Source organism: Bos indicus, chromosome 22 (assembly GCF_029378745.1).
Source record: "Bos indicus isolate NIAB-ARS_2022 breed Sahiwal x Tharparkar chromosome 22, NIAB-ARS_B.indTharparkar_mat_pri_1.0, whole genome shotgun sequence".
Taxonomy (NCBI): domain Eukaryota; kingdom Metazoa; phylum Chordata; class Mammalia; order Artiodactyla; family Bovidae; genus Bos; species Bos indicus.
In genome coordinates, this window is record NC_091781.1 from 303,245 (window position 1) to 324,348 (window position 21,104).

A 21,104-nucleotide genomic window follows, 5' to 3' on the forward strand; every position below is an offset into this window, starting at 1 on the left:
TGAGTTTACCTACATGCAAGAAAAGTATAGAGGCTTGTGTGAATGATGGGGCCAATTTGCTAAGAAAAGAGAAGAGTCCTAGGAATGACCTCTGGGAACATCTCAACCCACAGTCTTATTGTTTTTCTTCCTTATTCTCTTTGGCCTCTCGTGTCTTTGTTTCTCTTCTTTCTCTGGTAATATTGCTATAAACACATCCTAGTTACCAGTTTCCTGAATCCCTAGCGCCTACTAGGGAGCACTTTTCAACACTTTAGTCAACTTGGGGAGGGCCCACTTTGCCTGAATCAGGTTGTTCAGACAAAAGAGGCAGGTAGGTCTCTTTGTTCTGGAAATAGATCAACTCAGTGTGGTGGCCAGGTTTATCCATACTGATGAGGGAAAAGCAGGGGGACCCAGGCTCCACTGAAAGAAGACTGACTGTGAAGAGGGTCATAGTTTGAGGGTCATTCTCAAACCAAGGGACAATCAACCAACAAGAGAGAGACGGCCAAAAGGAAACAGAAACTCCAGAAAAAGCTGGAGTAGGAGGGAGAAGAACATGGAGAGGATCTACACACAGCAGCTAGAGGAAAATTTGAAAAATATCCTACTTCCCTGGTGGCTCAGACAGTAAAGAATCTACCTGCAATGAGGGAGACCTGGGTTCGATCCCTGGGTTGGGAAGATCCCCTGGAGGAGGGCACAGTAACTCACTCCAGTACTTTTGCCTGGAGAATCCCCATGGACAGAGGTGCCTGGCGGGCTATAGTCCATGGGGTCACAGAGTTGGACACCACTGAGTGACTAAGCACAGCACACAAGGATTCCATCACACCTAAGAATAAAACCTAAAGTCCTCCCTAACTCACAGGGTGGTATAGGATCCAACCTGCACCCATTCCTCCTTCCTTCTCTTTCTCTCTGTGCTTTCACCTCAGAGCTCTGTTTCCTCTGCTTAGAACACTTCCACCAAGATCTTCCATAGCCACATCTGCCACCCTCCAGCCCTCATATCTAGTCTGCTCCAGTGTTACCTCTGAGAGGCCCTACCTAATCTGTCAAGTTGAAATAGGCTACCACACACTAAAGCAGAAAACAGAATCCTAATGCCCCCACGTTCCCACACCAAGGACCCCTCTTCACGGTCAGTCTTCTTTCAGTGGAGCCTGGGTCCCCCTGCTTTTCCCTCATCAGTATGGATAAACCTGGTCACCACACTGAGTTGATCTATTTCCAGAACAAAGAGACCTACCTGCCTCTTTTGTCTGAACAACCTGATTCAGGCAAGGTGGGCCCTCCCCAAGTTGACTAAAGTGTTGAAAAATGCTCCCTAGTAGGCACTAGGGATTCGGGAAACTGGTAACTAGGATGTGTTTATAGCAATATTACCAGAGAAAGAAGAGAAACAAAGACACGAGAGGCCAAAGAGAATAAGGAAGAAAAACAATAAGACTGTGGGTTGAACTCCTCTGAACTATGGAGATTCTAAAAGGACTGTGGTGGAAGCAAGGTCTGATGCTATAAAGGGCACTATTGCATAGAAACCTGGAACGTTAAGTCCATGAATCAAGACAAATTGGAAGTGGTCAAACAGGAGATGGCAAGAGTGAACGTTGACCTTTCAGGAATCAGCGAACTAAAATGGACTGGAATGGGTGAATTTAACTCAGATGGCCATGTCTACTACTGTGTGAACTGTGAACTTCCAGATGTTTTAGAAAAGGCAGAGGAACCAGAGATCAAATTGCCAACATCCACTGGATCGTTGAAAAAGCAAGAGAGTTCCAGAAAACATCTATTTCTGCTTTATTGACTATGCCAAAGCCTTTGACTGTGTGGATCACAATAAACTGTGGAAAATTCTGAAACAGATGGGAATACTAGACCACCTGACCTGCCTCTTGAGAAACCTATATGCAGGTCAGGCAGCAACAGTTAGAACTGGACATGGAACAATAGACTGGTTCCAAATAGGAAAAGGAGTATGTCAAGGCTGTATATTGTCACCCTACTTATTTAACTTCTATACAGAGTACATCATGAGAAATGCTGGGCTTGAAGAAACACAAGCTGGAATCAAGATTGCTGGGAGAAATATCAATAACTTCAGATATGCAGATGACACTACCTTTATGGCAGAAAGTGAAGAGGAACTAAAAAGCCTCTTGATGAAAGTGAAAGAGGAGAGTGAAAAAGTTTGGCTTAAAGCTCAACATTCAGAAAAAGAAGAACTCAGGGTGTTGGTGATGGACAGGGAGGCCTGGCGTGCTGCAATTCATGGGGTCACAAAGAGTCGGAAACGACTGAGCAACTGAACCGAACTGAACTGAACTGTGGGCAAGAATCCCTTAGAAGAAACGGAGTAGCCATCATAGTCAACAAAAGAGTCCAAAACGCAGTACCTAGATGCAATCTCAAAAACAACAGAATGATTTTTGTTCATTTCCAAGGCAAACCATTCAATATCATGGTAATCCATGTCTATGTCCCAACCAGTAATTCTGAAGAAGCTGAAGTTCAATGGTTCTATGAAGACCTACAAGACCTTCTAGAACTAACACCCCAAAAAGATGTCCTTTTCATTATAGGGGACTGGAATGCAAAAGTAGGAAGTCAAGAAACACCTAGAGTAACAGGCAAATTTGGCCTTGCAGTACAGAATGAAGCAGGGCAAAGGCTAATAGAGTTTTGCCAAGAGAACACACTGGTCATAGCAAACACCCGCATCCAACAACACAAGAAAAGACTCTACACATGGATATCACCAGATGGTCAACACCAAAATCAGATTGATTATATTCTTTGCAGCCGAAGATGGAGAAACTCTATACAGTCAGTAAAAACAAGACCGGGAGCTGACTGTGGCTCAGATCATGAACTCCTTATTGCCAAATTCAGACTTAAATTGAAGAAAGTAGGGAAAACCACTAGACCATTCAGGTTTGACCTAAATCATATCCCTTATGATTATACAGTGAAAGTGACAAATTCAAGAGATTAGATCTGATAGACAGAGTGCCTGATGAACTATGGACGGAGGTTCGTGACATTGTACAGGAGACAAGATCAAGACCATCCCCATGGAAAAGAAATGCAAAAAAGCAAAATGGCTGTCTGAGGAGGCCTTACAAATAGCTGTGAAAAGAAGAGACGTGAAAAGCAAAGGAGAAAAGGAAAGGTATACCCATTTGAATGCAGAGTTCCAAAAAAGACATAAGAAAGCCTTCCTCAGTGATCAGTGCAAAGAAATAGAGGAAAACTATAGAATCAGAAAGACGAGATCTCTTCAAGAAAATTAGAGATACCAAGGGAACATTTCAGGCAAAGATGGGCTCAATAAAGGACAGAAATTGTATGGACCTAACAGAAGCAGAAGATATTAAGAAGAGGTGACAAGAATACACAGAAGAACTATAAAAAAAATTATCTTCATGACTCAGATAACCATGATGGTGCGATCACTCACCTAGAGCCAGATATCCTGGAATGCGAAGTCAAGTGGGTCTTAGGAAGCATCACTCTGAACAAAGCTAGTGGGGGTGATGGAATTCCAGTTGAGCTATTTCAAATCCTGAAAGATGATGCTGTGAAAGTGCTGCACTCAATATGCCAGCAAATTTGGAAAACTCAGCAGTGGCCACAGGACTGGAAAAGGTCAGTTTTCATTCCAATTCCAAAGAAAGGAGTGCCAAAGAATGCTCAAACTACCATACAATTGCACTCATCTCACACACTAGTAATGTTCAAAATTCTCCAAGCCATTCTTCAACAATATGTGAACTGTGAACTTCCAGATGTTCAAGCTGGTTTTAGAAAAGGCAGAGGAACCAGAGATCAAATTGCCAACATTCGCTGGATCATCGAAAAAGCAAGAGAGTTCCAGAAAAATGTCTATTTCTTCTTTATCAACTATGCCAAAGCCTTTGACTGTGTGGATCACAACAAACTGTGGAAAATTCTGAAAGAGATGGGAATACAACACCACCTGACCTGCCTCTTGAGAAATCTGTATTCAGGTCAAGAAGCAACAGTTAGAACTGGACGTGGAACAACAGACTGGTTCTGAATAGGAAAAGGAATATATCAAGGCTGTAAATTGTCACCACACTTATTTAACTTCTATGCAGAGTACATCATGAGAAACGCTGGGCTGGATGAAACACAAGCTGGAATCAAGATTGCTGGCAGAAATATCAATAACCTCAGATATGCAGATGACACCACACTTATGGCAGAAAGCGAGAAAGAACTAAAGAGTCTCTTGATGAAAGTGAAAGAGGAGAGTGAAAAAGTTGGCTTAAAGCTCAACATTCAGAAAACGAAGATCATGGCATCTGGTCCCATCACTTCATGGCAAATCAATGGAGAAGCAGTGGAAACAATGGCAGACTTTATTTTGGGGGGGCTCCAAAATCACTGCAGATGGTTACTGTAGCCATGAAATTAAAAGACGCTTACTTCTTGGAAGAAAAGTTATGACCATTCTAGAAAGCATATTAAAAAGCAGAGACATTACTTTGCCAACAAAGGTCCGTCTAGTCAAGGCTATGGTTTTTCCAATAGTCACGTATGGATATGAGAGTTGGGCTATAAAGAAAGCTGAGTGCTGAAGAATTGATGCTTTTGAACTGTGGTGTTGGAGGTGACTCTTGAGAGTCCCTTGGACTGTAGGGAGATCCAACCAGTCCATCCTATAGAAATCAATCCTGAATATTCATTGGACGGACTGATGTTGAAGCTGCAACTCCAATACTTTGGCCACGTGATGCGAAGAACTGACTCCTTAGAAAAGACCATGATGCTGGGAAAGATTGAAGGCGGGAGGAGAAGGGGATGACAGAGGATGAGATGGTTGGATCGCATCACTGACCCAATGGACATGAGTTTGAATAAACTTCAGGAGTTGGTGATGGACAGGGAGGCCTGGTGTGCTGCAGTCCATGGGGTCACAAAGAGTCATGACAAAGACATGACTGAGCAACTGAACTGAACTGAACTGTGGTGGATCAGGAAGTCACCTGAAGGTTGGGTCTGAGGGAAAAATGATAGCATAGATGTTACTAAGCAAAACAAAAAAGACTAGAGATTGGGAGATCTGGGAGTCCTCTATTTACAAGAGTTTGGTTTTCTGATGCAAACACATTGGTGAAGTCAAAGTGGGGAAATGAGACCTGTACACTGTAGAAGAAAAGATCCAGGGTGAACCGGGGGAGGGAGGAGGGCTGGAGATAGAGTTGCTGAACGGAGGGAGTATTTGGCTAGGACCCAGGGTTTCCCCAGGGTGGGACCAGGTAACTGCTCTGCCCATCAGAGAGATGTCAGAGTTTCTGCCTGTAAGACAAGCAGTGATGTGAACAGAAATGAAAATAGATGTAACAAATGAACAGTATATTTCCCCAAATAAGGCTTACAAGTCCTTAAATATGCAGTCCAGACCCCAACACCTTAAGATTGTGGTAATTGATTTAGCAGCAAAATCTGACCTGAACTGTCATGAGGCTGTTAGAGTCTTTCTATAAGCCACTTAGCTGATTTCTCAGACATTGCTGCAGAAAAATGAACATATTTGACTACCAGATCCTGCTCAGGATCCTGTGGTACAGTTTATATAGTACAAAGGATATACTTGATATTTTCTGAAACTGAAAGACTGAATTTCAAACATGGAATTCTAACGGGCTACGGGACTGTGGATATGAATTTTAGGGAAATGAGAGTTCTCTAAGGCGAGAAGGAAGCTGTGAGCTGCTATAGGCCAGGCATGTGTCTCTGTTTCTCTCCAGATAGGTCAGTCACAGTCAGGTGCAGATTGACGCATGGGGAGCTCCTTCCATCAGTCAGCTAGGGCCTGGAAAGAATAAGAACCATAATAGCAAGACCCTAGGAGGCCTCCCTGGGACAGACACCACCACCCCCACCCCCCCACCACCACCACCACCGGGTCCTCTGCGTGCCTCTTGTCTGTAGAAAAACTTTAGCCTCCTAGGCCTTCCCTGAGTTTCAAAGAAGAAATTTAAGCAGATAAGTGAGACAATGCAGAAACAAAGGAAAAGTCAAACAAGGTGAAATAATAAGTTTCATCACTAAATAAAGTCAAGGACCATTAGTTCCTTTTAAGAGCTATAGACAATATTCTGAGCTACATCCTTGAGCTATTTCTTTTTTACAGATACTGAAACCCCTGCCAAGTGGAAGAAGTTGACTGCATGCTGCTCATTGGCAGGTAGACCTCAGACTGGTTGGAACCAGAAGGTTGATGATGCTGATTGTTGATTACCTCACCACCAGCCAATTAGAAGAATGTCCACAGGCTGATCTTGAACCCCACAACCCCCCTCACTCACCCTATCTTTTAAAACCTTCTGAAAGCCAGTGGGTGGTCTGGGCACTAGTTGCCTGGACTCCTTGCTTGGTGCTGACAGTAACTGCTGCACTTTTCCCACCACAACCTCATGTTAGTAGACTGGCTCTACTGCACTGGGACCAACGGACAAGTGGACCCAAGTCTGGCTGGGTAACAGGACCAGCACTGGGCAGGTTCTCATCTTTCTTTCCTTACCCCATCCTTGACCTCTCTAGAAAATGCAGGTGAGGTCTGAGAAACACAACTGCACTTTGAGGTAGGTCTGTGGACATCCCTGGTGGCTCAGATGGTAAAGTGTCTGCCTATCATGAGAAATGCTGAACTGGAAGAAACACAAGCTGGAATCAAGATTGCCAGGAAAAATATCAATAACCTCAGATATGCAGATGACACCACCTTTATGGTAGAAAGTAAAGAGGAACTTTTTTATGGATGAAAGTGAAAGAGGAGAGTGAAAAGGTTGGCTTAAAGCTCAACATTCAGAAAACGAAGATCATGGCATCTGGTCCCATCACTTCATGGCAAATAGATGGGGAAACAGTGGAAACAGTGTCAGACTTTATTTTTCTGGGCTCCAAAATCACTGCAGATGGTGACTGCAGCCATGAAATTAAAAGACGCTTACTCCTTGAAAGGAAAGTTATGACCAACCTAGATAGCATATTGAAAAGCTGAGCATTACTTTGCCAACAAAGGTTCGTCTAGTCAAGGTTATGGTTTTTCCTATGGTCATGTATGGATGTGAGAGTTGGACTGTGAAGAAAGCTGAGTGCCGAAGAATTGATGCTTTTGAACTGTGGTGTTGGAGAAGACTCTTGAGAGTCCCTTGGACTGCAAGGAGATCCAACCAGTCCATTCTGAAGGAGATCAGCCCTGGGATTTCTTTGGAAGAAATGATGCTAAAGCTGAAATTCCAGTACTTTGGCCACCTCATGAGAAGAGTTGACTCATTGGAAAAGACTCTGATGCTGGGAGGGATTGGGGGCAGGAGGAGAAGGGGACAACAGAGGATGAGATGGCTGAATGGTATCACTGACTCGACAGACGTGAGTCTGAGTGAACTCCGGGAGTTGGTGATGGACAGGGAGGCCTGGCGTGCTGCGATTCATGGGGTCGCAGAGTCGGACACGACTGAGCGACTGATCTGATCTGATCTGATTTGACAATGCGGGAGGCCTGGATTCAATCCCTGGGTCAGGAAGATCTCCAGGTGAAAGAAATGGCATCCCCTCCAGTATTCTTGCCTGGAAAATCCCATAGACGGAGGAGCCCTGGTAGGCTACAGTCCATTGGGTCGCAAAGAGTCGGACACCACTGAGCGACTTCACTTTCTTTCTTTGTGGCAGTGTGGCCATCACTCAGTGTTTGTTTTTATTCTTCTGCTCATTAATTTTCACGCATGCTTCATTCTTAGATAAAACTTCTATTCGGAGTTCACATAGACGATCAAGGGACCCCCGTGCCCGTCACAGGATCCTCTAACAAGTGCTTTTAACTGTGGTAAGAGTAAGAAAGTGCTCCACGAGTGTAACTAATAAGGGGCTGGGTAGTATCTTTCGGCCAGACTCAGAGAGCGTGCCTTGGCTCGGCAGGACAGAGCACGGGGACACGCAGAAGGCCACACCTTCCCTCCAACGCCACATACAGCTATCTACACACCTCGACACCCCCAAGAGCTTCCAACCCGTCCGCAGCCCAACAAACGCCCAGCCTACACTCGCCCGCTCACCCAGGGTCCCGCCGGCCCCGTTTCCGCTTCCGGCCGTCGGGGCGGGGCTTCCGGCCGCCGGGCGGGGCCTTGGGCTGCCTAGCGAGGCAGGTCGGGGAAGCGGCGGAGGCGGTGGCGGCGGTACTGTCGCGGAGACTGAGGTGTGGGCTATGGCTGTGAACCTGAGCCGCAATGGGCCGGCGCTGCTGGAGGCCTACCAGCAAGTGGTCAACGAGAAGTCCTCGACCGACTGGTGGGCGACGGGGCGGGCCGGGAGCGGGCCGGGAGCGGGCCGGGAACGGGCCGGGGCCGGGGAGCCAGGGCGCGCGGAACGCTGACGGCCGCGCACCTGCGCCACACCCCGCGAGATTAGGTTCCCACCTCCGTCACGCTGTGCCCCACTGCTTGTGCAGCTTAAACCCGGGTGGGGGCCCGCTAAGTCCCCAGCCCTTCCACTCAGCTAGCCACCGGTCTCGGCCCGCGGGCCTTGTTGGATCCTGGGCCTGGCTGTGCCTGATGGCTTCGCCTGGTTCTCGTTTCCTGCTCGGGGACTTCCGTGGACAATGGGGCACTTTGAGAAAGCCCTCTCAGCCCTCCTTGAGAAAGCGGAAGCTACATCTGCCTTCATTCCGAATGAAGGGTGGTCTAGCAGCCAGACTGGAAATGGGAGCCTTGCTTTGGGGGCGTCAAACAGAGAGATCGAGGGGTTTAGGTCCTTGGCTCTCCAGGGATTTTAAGAACCTCCCTTTCATCAAGAAGAATACTACTTCATATGCGTGAACTATAGGGGAATGAATGAAAGGAAGATGCTGGTTGTGTGTTTGGAAAAAGGTCCCGTCTTCACCTCCAGTAACATCCTTTGCTGGAATGTTGGTAATAGGGCCTTTATAGTACAGAAGGCCTGAATCTGAAATCTCTGGCAGAGCCCAGGGTAGCCCACACATAGACCCTTGTTCTGTCCTGCAACAAGGGTCGTTGTATGCATTGTAATTCTGTTACTTTCCATATGTATTAAATTGCATTCACAGACCAGTTTTAAGCATTTACAGTTCTAAGAAATATGCTGAGTATAAAGAAGTAAGGTGACCAGCTTTTAGGAGCGTTATTCCTTTGCCCGGGAAAGGGCTCTCTGGGCGAGGCTGAACAACTGTGGCTTTCTCCACATGTCAAGTGCTACTGCTTTCTCATCTCTGCTTTCCCTGGTGCCCAGCCCAGTGGCTTTTGTATAGTGTACTATTGGGATATTGAGAACACTAGTGCCTATCCTTTCCTTCACTCCCAGGCATTTTAGGGAAGAGCTTCAGAATACCAGCTTCCTGGGTCTGCAGAATCTCTGGTGCTACGTCAGTGTGGGCAGGTCTGCATGTACAGACCTGCTGAAAAAATATCTGACCATGTCACTTCCCTGCTTAAACTCCGCAGTGGCTTCCTGTTGCATAAATACAGCCTGGACTCTTTGCCATGGCTGACAGGCCCTGCATGACCTGGCTCCTAACTGCCCCACCTGTTTACCACAACTTTAGCCTTCTTTCGAGAAGGCAATGGCAACCCACTCCAGTACTCTTGCCTGGAAAATCCCACGGACGGAGGAGCCTGGTAGGCTGCAGTCCATGGGGTAGCTAAGAGTCGGACACGACTGAGCGACTTCACTTTCACTTTTCACTTTCATGTGTTGGAGAAGGAAATGCAACCACTCCAGTGTTCTTGCCTGGAGAATCCCAGGGACGGGGGAGCCTGGTGGTCTCCCGTCTGTGGGGTCGCACAGAGTTGGCCACGACTGAAGTGACTTAGCAGCAGCAGCCTTTCTTTTCCTTAAACTTGCAAGCTGGTGTTCCTCACAACCCTTGTTCTTTCTGCTTCCTCTGCCTGGAGCGCCTTTCTACATCATCCAAGGGGGCTCCCCAAACTTTATTTCTCAAGCTCTGGTATTGCCTTTTTGGAGAGGCCTTTCTGGATTCCTGTCCCTTTGGTTGCAGTCAAATATTCCCATCTCCCTGGTTGACTTCCTCAGACACACACTAGGCATCCTCATTGATTTTCTTGTCACCTTTTCTCATCACCAGAAAGGGTAGAGTGGGCCCCATCTCTGTCCCAGGTGTAGGGGTACTGAGAGGAATACAGAAAAAATGGCAGAGAAGGAAGAAGTGGTCTCCAGTCATAAAATTTCACATTCAGAGTGGGTGCATTGGAACAGGCCCTAAAGCAAGGTGGAATAGGGAGCAGACCTAACATCAGCTGTCTATACTGGGTCTTTCTCCTGGAGAAACCAGATTCTTCCCGTGGGTTGTGGCATGTTTGCTCACTTCCTGTACCCACTTCACTACCTGACAATATGTTAGTGTGATGTGTTTGCGTGTGTGTTTTGTCTCCCATTAGTAAGTTCTGTGGTTATGTCCTATTAAGGATTATTCATAGCTGCATTCCATCACTAGCAAGTAACAGGTTTTCAGACTGTTTCTGAAAGTGATTGAATGATAAGATACTTAGTGCCCCCATGCTCCTTGTGCTGTGTGCCTGCACAAGCCAACACATCTTTTTTTTTTTTTTTTTTTTTAATGTTGATTTAGAAGAAGCATTGTTTGATTGAATGTTGGATGAACTTCTGAACTGGGAACATTCAAGAAGGTGGCTTAGGCTAGAGCCTAGAGTAAAGGGGAATGAAGTCAGAGGGGTAGATGGTAGGCATGGGGCGTGGCTCGTTAGCTGCTGGAGCTTTTCTTGGAAAAGCTAAGCCTGAGCCGCAGTCTCTGTTTCTTGGTGCTTGTCCAGTGTGCCTGTCTTCTGCAGCCAAGGTTTGTGGCCTTCAAGAGGAATGGGCTTCTTTCCTCCAGGAGGAAGGCTGGTCAGAACTCTGGCCACCAGATTCTGGATGTCTACCAGATCTTTAGACCTGAGTATAATTTCTTCTGACTTTCTTAGGCTTAGGCAGCTCTGCCCAGTGGTGTTTTCTAGGCCCTTGGAAAGCTGAGTGGAACTTGATTTGGTTCCTCTCAGACTATTGACCCTGCAGTTTCTGTCTGGCACACCTGTGCTCTGGAGCATGGGGAGATGACACACCAGACTGGGTTTTGCCTTTGACTTACCGTCCCATGGATTATCATCTTCACCTTGGGGTCTGCCAGCACTCTCTGGAGCTTAGCTTCTGCAGAGTTCATGCTGATAGCTGGGCTTTATGTGGACTGCATGGATGCTATCTCTTCTAGAATGTTCTCTTTGACTAACCTTTGTTCTGGTCAAAGGACCTTCCATGGCCCAGATTTAATACAATTTACCATACTTCTCAACACTAATAGAGCACAGATTTATAAGCCCAAATCTTTGCCAGCATTCTTATGAATAGTCTAATAGAAGGAAGGTATGACCCAGGGTCACCTGTGGAGACCTAAGGCTCTGCTAGGTTATAGAACTTGCCCATAGGAGCCTGTCGTGTGAGGAAACTGACTTCATGTTGAGTCATGGCCTCTATGGTTTCTGATGCCAGATGCAACCTATAAAATTCTGCATTTGCTGGAAGAGTTTCAAGCCCAGACAGACCTGCTCCACCAATCTTTCAGACTTTCCAGAAGACTGCAGACATGCACAAGGGCATTGGTTATTAAAAATGCACATATTTCTCTTTCCTACTTCTCCTTGGTGTGCTCTGGTTTCAGGAATATGCAAGTATTTTTTGCTTGTTCATATGGACATACGTGGGCTTCCCTCATAGCTCATTCAGTAGAGAATCTGTCTGCAGTGCAGGAGACCCAGTTTCAATTCCTGGGTCGAGAAGATCCCTGGAGAAGGAAATGGCAGCCCACTCCAGTATTCTTGCCTAGAGAATCCCATGGACAGAGGAACCTGGCAGGCTACAGTCCATGGAGTCGCGATAGTCAGACAGGACTTAATGAGTAAACCACTACCACCATTGACAGGTAAATGTTTCACACATAAATGTGTAGAATGTTGCCATAAAATTTCACAGCCTAGTTTTCTGCAAAGTAGATGCATGCTTCCCATCTCCATAGATTTGGTCCTCACGACAAGCTGCTCTGGTAAGTTGGGCCAATTCCAGATGAGAAGGCTCAGCTCTGGGAGCCCCAGCAGCCTACTGAGATCCTGCCTCAGAGTGGGGCTTGTGTCAACCCACTTGTTACTGTCAGGCCGAGCTCTTGGGGTGCAGCTTGAAGCTTTGGTGGGTTCAGTGAGGGCACAAGGTTACCAGGGCACTGGTTATGAGCTTGTTTGTGTTTTGTTTCAGGGCCCTCTTTACTTATGAAGGAAACAGCAATGACATCCGTGTGGCTGGCACTGGAGGTGAGTATGGTCAAATGAGGAAGTGGATGGGCTACAAGAGCATCAGGAGATGGGGGGGCGGCAGGGAGAGTTGTGACATCAGTGCTCTATCTCTGCTGGCATTGACGCCATCACAGCAGGAGGAAGGACATTCAGGGTGCAGAGGTATTCCCTGCACGTGGCATGACCAGTGACACCTTCCCTGGCTAACAATGAGCCTACCCCACATCAGTGTCAATGCTGAGGAATTCCCTGCTCCCCTGATCTGAGTGACTGCAGCCAGCTAGGCAGGACAGAGGCTTTCCCCCAGCAGTGTGGAGCCCACAGTGCCCACAGCTCCTTCTGGCTTGCTTTGGGTTTCAGATGTTTCTAAGTGCAAATACATACTCTTTGGCTGTCTCTGCCTGGAGGTGCAAGGCAGCAGTGTTCTCTGTGTCATAATTGGGAAGAGCTGAAATGGGGAATAGGCCTGCCCTCTCTAGCTTGCAGACAGCCCAAGGCCTGGCCTGTGCTCTGTCCTTATCCCCGGGCTGTAGCTGAGACAAAATGACAGTCCCACAGAGCTGGGTGTTAGTGGAGGAAGAGAAGGTGCAGACACATCCTTCCTTCTGCCCTCTTTCTGCTGGACTGAATATCTGCTGGGCATACCCTCACCTGGGAGAGGTCACATCAGTGTATATGGTCAGCTGGGATGGGGTGACCTGGAAAAATGCTGTTCAAATACAGAGAGATAGGAAGTCTTGGGAAGAACAGGCTCTTGGCCAGTGCTGGGCAGAGGGGTATAAACTGTAGATCCCCCACCTCATACCCTTGACTCCTCAATTCTCAAGGCCAGCTCACCTGACCTGAGTGACATAGCTTCATTATTCAGTGCATGCTCACTGGCATGTTCTCTGCTTGCTGCATGAATGATTCTAGTAACTTGTTGGTAGAAAACCTCTTCCATGAGCAGTTGTTCTTGGTGGTCATCTTTCTAGAAGGACTGCCACTGACAGTGGTATCAGGTGCACTGTGATGTCATAGGGAACTGAGTTGCAGAGTTCAGTTTTCATGCCACCATTCGCAGTGGTATTCACAGGCTCTGCTGTGGGTGCCCAGAGCAGGGCCGCAGGACTGCCCCAGGTTCTGTGGAGCCCAATAGATAAAATACCTGATCCAGCACCTTCTCACAACCTGGGAATGTTTGGGGTACCTGAGAAGAATCCAGAACTCCAGTACATGCTGGGGCTTACAGCCTAAGTGTCAGGGTAGAGTGGCATAGGGTCGTCCACTCCTATTTCCGCATCATTCCCTTGTCCCTACTCAGGGAGTCTAAGAGCTGAGCCCCTGTATGGCTATGGGCAGTTAACATCTGCTCAGGAGCCTCTGGGTAGCCCTGGAGTCTGAGCAGACATGTGAGGACAGGGTGACTCAGAGCAGGCCCTGCTGTCCCAGGGCGGTTAGTGGAGTTCAGGCTGTGGTAAAACTATTGCAGAGCTCCTCCATCGGAGGTCTTGTGCCTGCCTGGTTTGCAGCAGAAATGACATTTTTACTTCCAGAATTACCTGTGGGTTTGCAGGAGGAGTGATTTTTAGACTAGCGTAGCTTAAAAATCACTTGAGGTGCTTTTCACAAATGCAGACCCTGGATTCCATCTAGTTCTCATAAGTCAGCCTGATGGGGATAGGCCTAGGAATCTGATTCTGTTTCAGATAGGACTGAGAACCCTGGCTTAGAAGCAGCTTGGGTTTCCTTTCCTGGTGGACTAGGTGCCAGGGTGGGCTGGGGTGCCTGGGCCACCTCTGACTTTCCTTGTGACTGCTGCAGAGGGGGGCCTGGAGGAGATGGTGGAGGAGCTCAACAGTGGGAAGGTGATGTACGCCTTCTGCAGGGTCAAGGACCCCAACTCCGGCCTGCCCAAGTTTGTCCTCATCAACTGGGTATGTGGAACTTGAGGGCTTCCGAGTTCTCATCTAGATGTGATCCAGAAAAACTCCCTTTTCTTATTTCCTTCTTTGCTTTTTGTGACTGGAGCAGGGGAGAACTTGACTTCCCAACAGCTTGAATCTAGTGACTGAACAGAATAGTGGTTTCATTCAGTGTGGCCCAAAGGGCACCTGGGGCCTTACTTGTGCAGACTTCACTGTCCTGGCCCCGAATTATTCCTGTGAAATGGAGTACAGGCAATCATAGGACACTCTTGTTCTTGTCCCTTTCAGTGTAGTCATCCTGAGGGAACAGAGGGCCTGGATAAGGGCTAGGAGGGCTCTGGGAGTATAGGACAGGGACTCTAATGAAATGGCTCCCCTGGGTGGGGACTGCGGAATTCTAAGGAAACTTACCACAGGTGACCGTCCTTCTCCAAGACTCCCCCTAACTTGGAGGTTTGGGGTCTCACCATGTCCTCTGCTTTAGGGTTGCAGTTTTCTCTTTCCTGGAACACAGGGAATCTGCCGAGTCCCTGGGGTGGGCGGTGACTTTGCAAGGAGACCTGGGTCACACCGAGGAATGTGCTGTGTTGCAGACCGGTGAGGGCGTGAATGACGTGCGGAAGGGAGCATGCGCCAACCACGTGAGCACCATGGCCGGCTTCTTGAAGGTGAGGGCTGCTCCATACGGGGCCTCCCAGCATTCACCAGATCCCCAGGTTCCAGGGTATGAGATAGCAGGAATCCCATCCAGAGTTGGAAGTGTGCCTTACATCTGAGGCTGCTCCACTCTTGCCCAGGATGTAGCCAGAGCCCCTGCAAGCTGGTCTCACTAGGGACGAAGGACCACAAGGAGGCCATGCTGGAGCAGGTCTTACGGCAGGGCTAAGCCTTGGGTTCCACTTGTTTTATGAGTACAAATTTTCAGCAGTACTTTCAGGATCTGGAGGAGAAGGATAGTTGCTTATGTCCACAACCTCAATGTGCATGTTCCCTTTAATGCTTTTTTTCCCCAGTCCATTTCTGCATATATTTATTTTAGTCATCATATAATGGAACTTTGTTTCATTTCAAAAGCATTGTGATCAAAAAGTATTTGTTGTTCACTTGTTAGCTTACTCTTTGCATTTCTTTGGTTACTGGCAAGGAGATACAGGACTTTGTTTTCTGGTTCTGCCAACATTTCTTCAGATATACCTCAGTTTCTCCATCTAGGAGATAAAAGAGAGGGTCCCAAGCTTATTGGTATTTAGTACCAATAAGTTCATAGTTCTCATTTCTCATGGAGAAATAGTAACTTGCTTTTTGCAGAAAATGTGTTTGGTTCCAGGTGCCTTTTGAGGTTAGTTTTCATTTCACTAGAAAGAAGCTCTTTAATGCCAGGGCTGTCTTGTAGCACCACTGAACAGGCCACACTGTGGAGGGCATGGGCCTTCCATGAAAGCTGGGACAAGAACGGTAGGTTTCCCTCAGCTGGTTTTCCTGAGGCCTTGGTGAGAGCAGGCCTCCTGACCCTGAGCCCTGTGCAGCCACAGTGCTGTGCAGACTGAGGTGTGCAGCCTGTCCTCTCTCGGGGCTGCAATGGTTTTTTTTTCATCAAGTCCTGCTCCTGCTGCAGGGGGCCCATGTGACCATCAATGCCAGGGCCGAGGAGGATGTGGAGCCCGAGTGCATCATGCAAAAGGTGGCCAGGGCCTCAGGTGCTAACTACACCTTCCACAAGGAGAGTAGCCGCTTCCAGGACACGGGCCCCCAGGCCCCAGTGGTGAGTGCTGTGTGGGCCTGAGGGCAACCGGACAGGAGTGTGCAATCCCTAACTTCAGACTGATTAAACGCACATTCAGTGCTTTATTCCCAAAGGGACTGGGCTGCCACCTGTCTGGCTTCTAGTCCTGGAGCCTGATTGAGGTGCCTGTGGTGACCCTGTGCCTGACAGGAGCAGGAATTCCCTCCTTGAGGCAGGCACCAGTGTGCATGAGGAGTAGCCTTTCACCCTGTGTGGTGGTGCTGGAGCCTCTTATGCTGTGCCTGTGTGGTCAGGGGTTCTCAGCAGAGAAATTCCATCCACCCTCCAGGCCATGGCACCAGAGTATCCTGTGCGGCCTTGGACAGTGGTTGCTTTGGAGAAACTCCTGTTGGTGTTCAGGGCAAGCCTCTCTTGAGTTGTGGCCAGACACCTCTGGGCTTGTGGCCTGGTGCTTGGTGTGGAGCTGAGTCTCCCAACACAAAGCTGAGGTTCTTGGGTATTCTGTGGGTGCTGCATTGCAGTTAGCTGTCTGAGGGGACCCCTATCCAGAGTTTGCCTCAGCACGGCCCAGATTCCAGGATTCTCAGGCAGGTCCACGGGCCTTTCCTGCCTTGGCTTCCGTGCACAAGGGTCTGGTGCAACCAGAGACGACTCCAGTTTTCTCTGGGGCTGAGCATCCCCACTTGTTTTCCAGGGCCTTTCAGGCTGTTTTTGTTTCAGGCCTCCTTAAGAGGCACTGGGCCAAGTGCCACTGCTTCTGCCATGGCCATCACAGCAGTTCTTCGCCATTCTGTGCTCCTGTCAGTGGCCCTGTAGTGAATTCTCTGTCCCTCTCAGGGCTCAGTGTACCAGAAGACCAATGCTGTGTCTGAGATCAAAAGGGTTGGCAAAGACAGCTTCTGGGCCAAAGCAGAGGTAAGTGCTGCCATTTATGAAGCATTGTCTGTGCACCAAACATGAGCTGCTACATCTCAGTATTTCTTATGATAAGTTCACTGATATTTGTTCAATAAGGGATTTGAATAAATAACCCTTTTAGCACCCTTTTGCAAATGGTTGAACTAAGGGTTAGAGGTGTTAAGTAACATAGCTAGTGGGCGTTGCTTTAGAGCTCACGCTTGACCACAGCCTATGCAGCCTGCCTGAATAGGACAGGGGTGAGAGGGCAGGTCTATGTTGCTGGCAGTGCAGAGGCTGAGTGGGACAGGCGGGTGCGACTCTCCCTGCAGAAGGAGGAGGAGAACCGCAGGCTAGAGGAGAAGCGGCGCGCAGAGGAGGAGCGGCAGCAGCTGGAGCAGGAGCGCCGGGAGCGGGAGCTGCGTGAGGCTGCCCTCCGGGAGCAGCGCTATCAGGAGCAGGGAGGCGAGGCTGGCCTCCAGAGGTGAGGTTGGGGCCGGCACCTACCGGAGGGGCTAACTCTCCTTCTCCCTAGGAGTGTCCCCCAGAAGCAGGTAAGGAGTATGCTGAGGCCAGCTGCAGCTCTTCCCTTTGCCCCTCCCAGCAGGAAGTATGAACAGCATGAGGTGCTTTCAAGGAACAGAGAGGAGCAGGTGAGTCTTGGATGCTCCCACCTTGAGAGGCCGAAGTAATACGTGGAGGCTTGTCCAGGACAGGTGTGCAGGCTGCCTGCTGGGAGCGATGATAGCCATATGGATTCCTCCAGATGCACGCATATTGCCCCACATGCCCAAGAGAGGGGCTTCCTTTAAGGGGCCTGCAGGGGGCTAGGCAGATCTGAACACAGGACATGTGGTGTCTCAGAGCTGGCAGTGGAGAGGAGGCTGAGGGCAGAAGTTTGGCCCGATGTGGGTCTCCTGTGGTCCTGGAAAAGACCTGTGAGCCCCTCAGCTTTGGGGTGTTGCTTCCTGACCCCCCTGCACAGCTGCAGGGAGCCAGGCAGGCCGATGGACTTTTGGGCCTCATTCACTACCGGGTCCACGTGCACTCCTCTAGGAGTTTGTTTGTTCACAGCCAGCACACCCACGGGAGATTTTCAAGCAGAAGGAGAGGGCCATGTCTACCACATCCATCTCCAGCCCCCAGCCAGGTGAGACTTCCCTTGGTCCAGCTGTGAAGCAGGGGATGGCTGAGGGGGTCTGGGGTCCCAGTACAGGCCGCCCTGAATTAGTGACAGATGTATCAGAACGTGAAAGGGATGAGTAAGGAGAACCTGTGCTCGTGTGGGTAGCTTCTGGGATGCGAGCCTGGGACCCAAGTGTCACCTTCCTGCTCTTGACCTCTTCCTCCAGAGACCTGGTGGGACAGGAGGGGCCATGTGTGGCTCTGGAAAGAATACTCACCAGTCCTAGCCCTGTACACCTGGCACACCTCCCGTGCTGGGCTGTTATCTGGGCCTCAGGGGCCTGGATCAGTCCTCTCTCTGGCCCTCAAAGGCTGTATCAGACTACACTGCTGGCCAGCCCTCGAACACTGTACAAAGCCCACGATACACATATATGATGTGTGCATGCTAGGTAGTATTCCTGTAGCTGTTGCATGTCCACATTGACTCCCTGTGTGATGCTCACTGTCCCAGAACAGGTCCCCCCTCTGAGCAATACAGAGCACAGAAAAAGCAAGTACTTGCTTCTTCCTCTTTTCCAGCTGTGTCATGTCTTACATGTTTGCCATTGGTTTGTAGGCAAGCTGAAGAGCCCCTTCCTGCAGAAGCAACTCACTCAACCAGATACCCCCATCAGCAGAGAGTCACCTCATGCCACCTCAAGGCCCAGGGCAGGCAAGGCTGTTGGCTGCCCCGTTGGGGGTTGAGGGTGGAAGGGAGACGTGGGCTGTCCTCTCCCCTCCCCTGGATCAGAGTGAGCTGTGTCCCCTCACACAGATCTCCGCGAGGAGCCGGTGCCCAGCATCCCTCCGTGTTCGGTGCAGGTGGAAGAAGAGGCTGTGTATGAGGAGCCCCCAGAGCAGGAGACTTTCTATGAGGAGCCTCCAGCGGTGGGTTCTCTGCAGCAGGGCAGATCTGTGAAGGGGCCACATACCCAGAAATGCACTCCTTGGCTCTCGCATCATGGGACACCTAACTTCCGTGACTCACTACCTGTGAATTATCTTGCTTAGTTCTGGAGGAGGCCCTGTCCCACGTGCCCTCCCCACAAGTCTGTGGTGAGCCCTGGTCACAAGCAGGGTTGAATCTGGGGTAATCAAGACCTTAGACTTTGCTTCTTCTTTCCCGTCCATGGGCAGGTGCAGCAGCAAGATGCCAGCTCTGAGCCCATTGACCACTACCCTGGGCTGAGTGGGAAAGGGCTCTGTGCCCGGGCCCTGTATGACTACCAGGCAGGTAATGTGCTGTCCAACCACCTCAGACCACAGGGCTCAAGATCAGGAGGCAGGATTTAGGGGTCCCCTCAAGGAAATAGCCCTAGGAGGTGTCGGAAATGAAAACAGGAGGGTGAGAAGGAAGAATGGGTGGGTGTCCTGCACAACTCAGGCCTCCCCACATGCTCTGAGCAGCTGCTTGCTGTCCACTGGTGTGAATCCTGGTTGCCCACTTTGTTCGGGAACTAGAAATATGACCAGAGGGATGGGTCAGGCCTAGATGCTGGTACCCCTCCCGTTGACCTCGGGTGGAGGCTTCGGGGAGCAGGCTGATGTGTGGAAGTGCTATACTCTAGCCTTTCACTGGGACAGTGGTCCCAGAGCCAGACTGTGTAGAAAGATGTGTCCTTGGGGACTGGCCACAGGAGCAGCATCAGGACAGGCTGGTGGCCAGGGTCCCTGAGCTCTCAGCACAGCATCTGGGCTCACCTTCTTTGCAGCCGACGAGACCGAGATCTCCTTTGACCCTGAGAACCTCATCACCGGCATTGAGGTGATTGACGAAGGCTGGTGGCGTGGCTATGGGCCAGATGGCCACTTTGGCATGTTTCCTGCCAACTATGTGGAGCTCATTGAGTAAGGACTCTCGACTGCTGGCTGAAGCCAAGGGGTGTCCTTCCCTTGCCCACCCAGATGTGATTTCCTTCTTGCTGGAAGAGGTCGGGTGAGGGTTGTATATGGCACTTTTCCAGGAATGGTATCTGCTGGTGAGGACAAGTCCTCTGGCTCCCTCTGGCTTGGGTGGCTTGGCCTCTGTTACCCCAAATGCAGCAATAACCTGGTGATCTCCAAACGTGCTACCAGAGCTTCCCAAACTTGACCCAACCAGCCTGGCCCTTGACCCCCAACAGAAGACACTGAGCCAAGGCCTGCCCAGAGCCAGTCCTCAGTAACCTCTGCCCCAGGAGTATGGCACTGCCAGGTGGCGGGGGGTCTGAGCAGGGGCACCTCGAGGCCTCCTGCATTTGCCTTTTTTTCCTATTCCTCTTGGCTCCAAGGGATGATTTCTATAACTAGAATGTCAGTGATCATTGGGAACAATGAACTTAGTTTATGACCAAAGTCAGAGTGGGTCATGACAATTTTGACCACAGTCTTTCTGGATCCTACTCTGTCCTCCCCATTTCTTTGTCCCTCTGCCTGGGCTGTAGGCAGTGGAGACAGGGACAACCAAGCCCCCATCTGAATATATGAAGAAGGAGGTAAAAACATCAAGAGACACTGCATTTCCTTCCATGTGGCTCAGTCTTGTCTCCTGGCCCCAGTGTGCCTGAGAGGTTCAGGAAAAGTAACCTTGGTGGCCTGTTGCTGTCTTTCCTTATTTCTGCCCCAGCCCACTCATGTCTGCTTTGGAGTAACACCTGCCCCACACAGGTGCTAGCTCTGATTCATCCTATTGTAGCCCTCACGTGTACACCCTCTGACCGACCGTTAGCCACCTGAAGAGGCATAAAGATCTACATGTGACTGAAGTCAGCCTCCTGCATCTCAGTTCTCTGGGAGGGGCCGAGGAGCACTCTGATCCCTGCCATAGGGAACTTCCCCTCACCCAGGACAGCCCATGTCCTTGTGTGCATGGAGCGAGGCACCTGCACCACCACGTCTGGGCAATTACAGCTCCTCTTGCTAGTGCCGGACGGAAGCAGCGTGGGACAAAGGATGTGCTGAGGAGGCTGCCAGCCCCACCCAATGGGGCTGGGGGCCAACCCCAGTGCCCCCTCACCTGCCTGGCTGCAGACGGCACTTCCTGTCTACTTAGGCTGAGCTGCAGGCAGGTCCTACCATGTC

The 21,104-nt window shown here is 49.7% G+C and overlaps 1 protein-coding gene across 8 annotated transcripts; it reads left to right on the forward strand.

Moving 5' to 3' along the window:
* The first annotated feature begins 8,134 nt into the window (after window positions 1–8,134).
* Window positions 8,135–20,788, forward strand: DBNL (drebrin like). Of its 8 annotated transcripts, none has more exons than XM_019984653.2 (13): window positions 8,135–8,307; window positions 12,292–12,347; window positions 14,133–14,245; window positions 14,830–14,904; window positions 15,852–15,998; window positions 16,818–16,895; window positions 17,210–17,361; window positions 17,482–17,530; window positions 17,934–18,027; window positions 18,622–18,717; window positions 18,820–18,932; window positions 19,182–19,278; window positions 19,757–20,788. In XM_019984653.2, exons 1-13 carry the CDS (start codon window positions 8,225–8,227, stop codon window positions 19,894–19,896), a joined length of 1,293 nt encoding a protein of 430 aa, XP_019840212.1. In that variant the 5' UTR covers window positions 8,135–8,224; the 3' UTR covers window positions 19,897–20,788. The 8 variants fall into 8 exon arrangements, with proteins under 8 accessions (XP_019840212.1, XP_019840213.1, XP_019840214.1 ...); XM_019984654.2 differs by having other exon boundaries at window positions 17,485–17,530; XM_019984655.2 differs by having other exon boundaries at window positions 8,136–8,307; window positions 17,485–17,530; window positions 17,952–18,027.
* The last annotated feature ends 316 nt before the right edge of the window (window positions 20,789–21,104 follow it).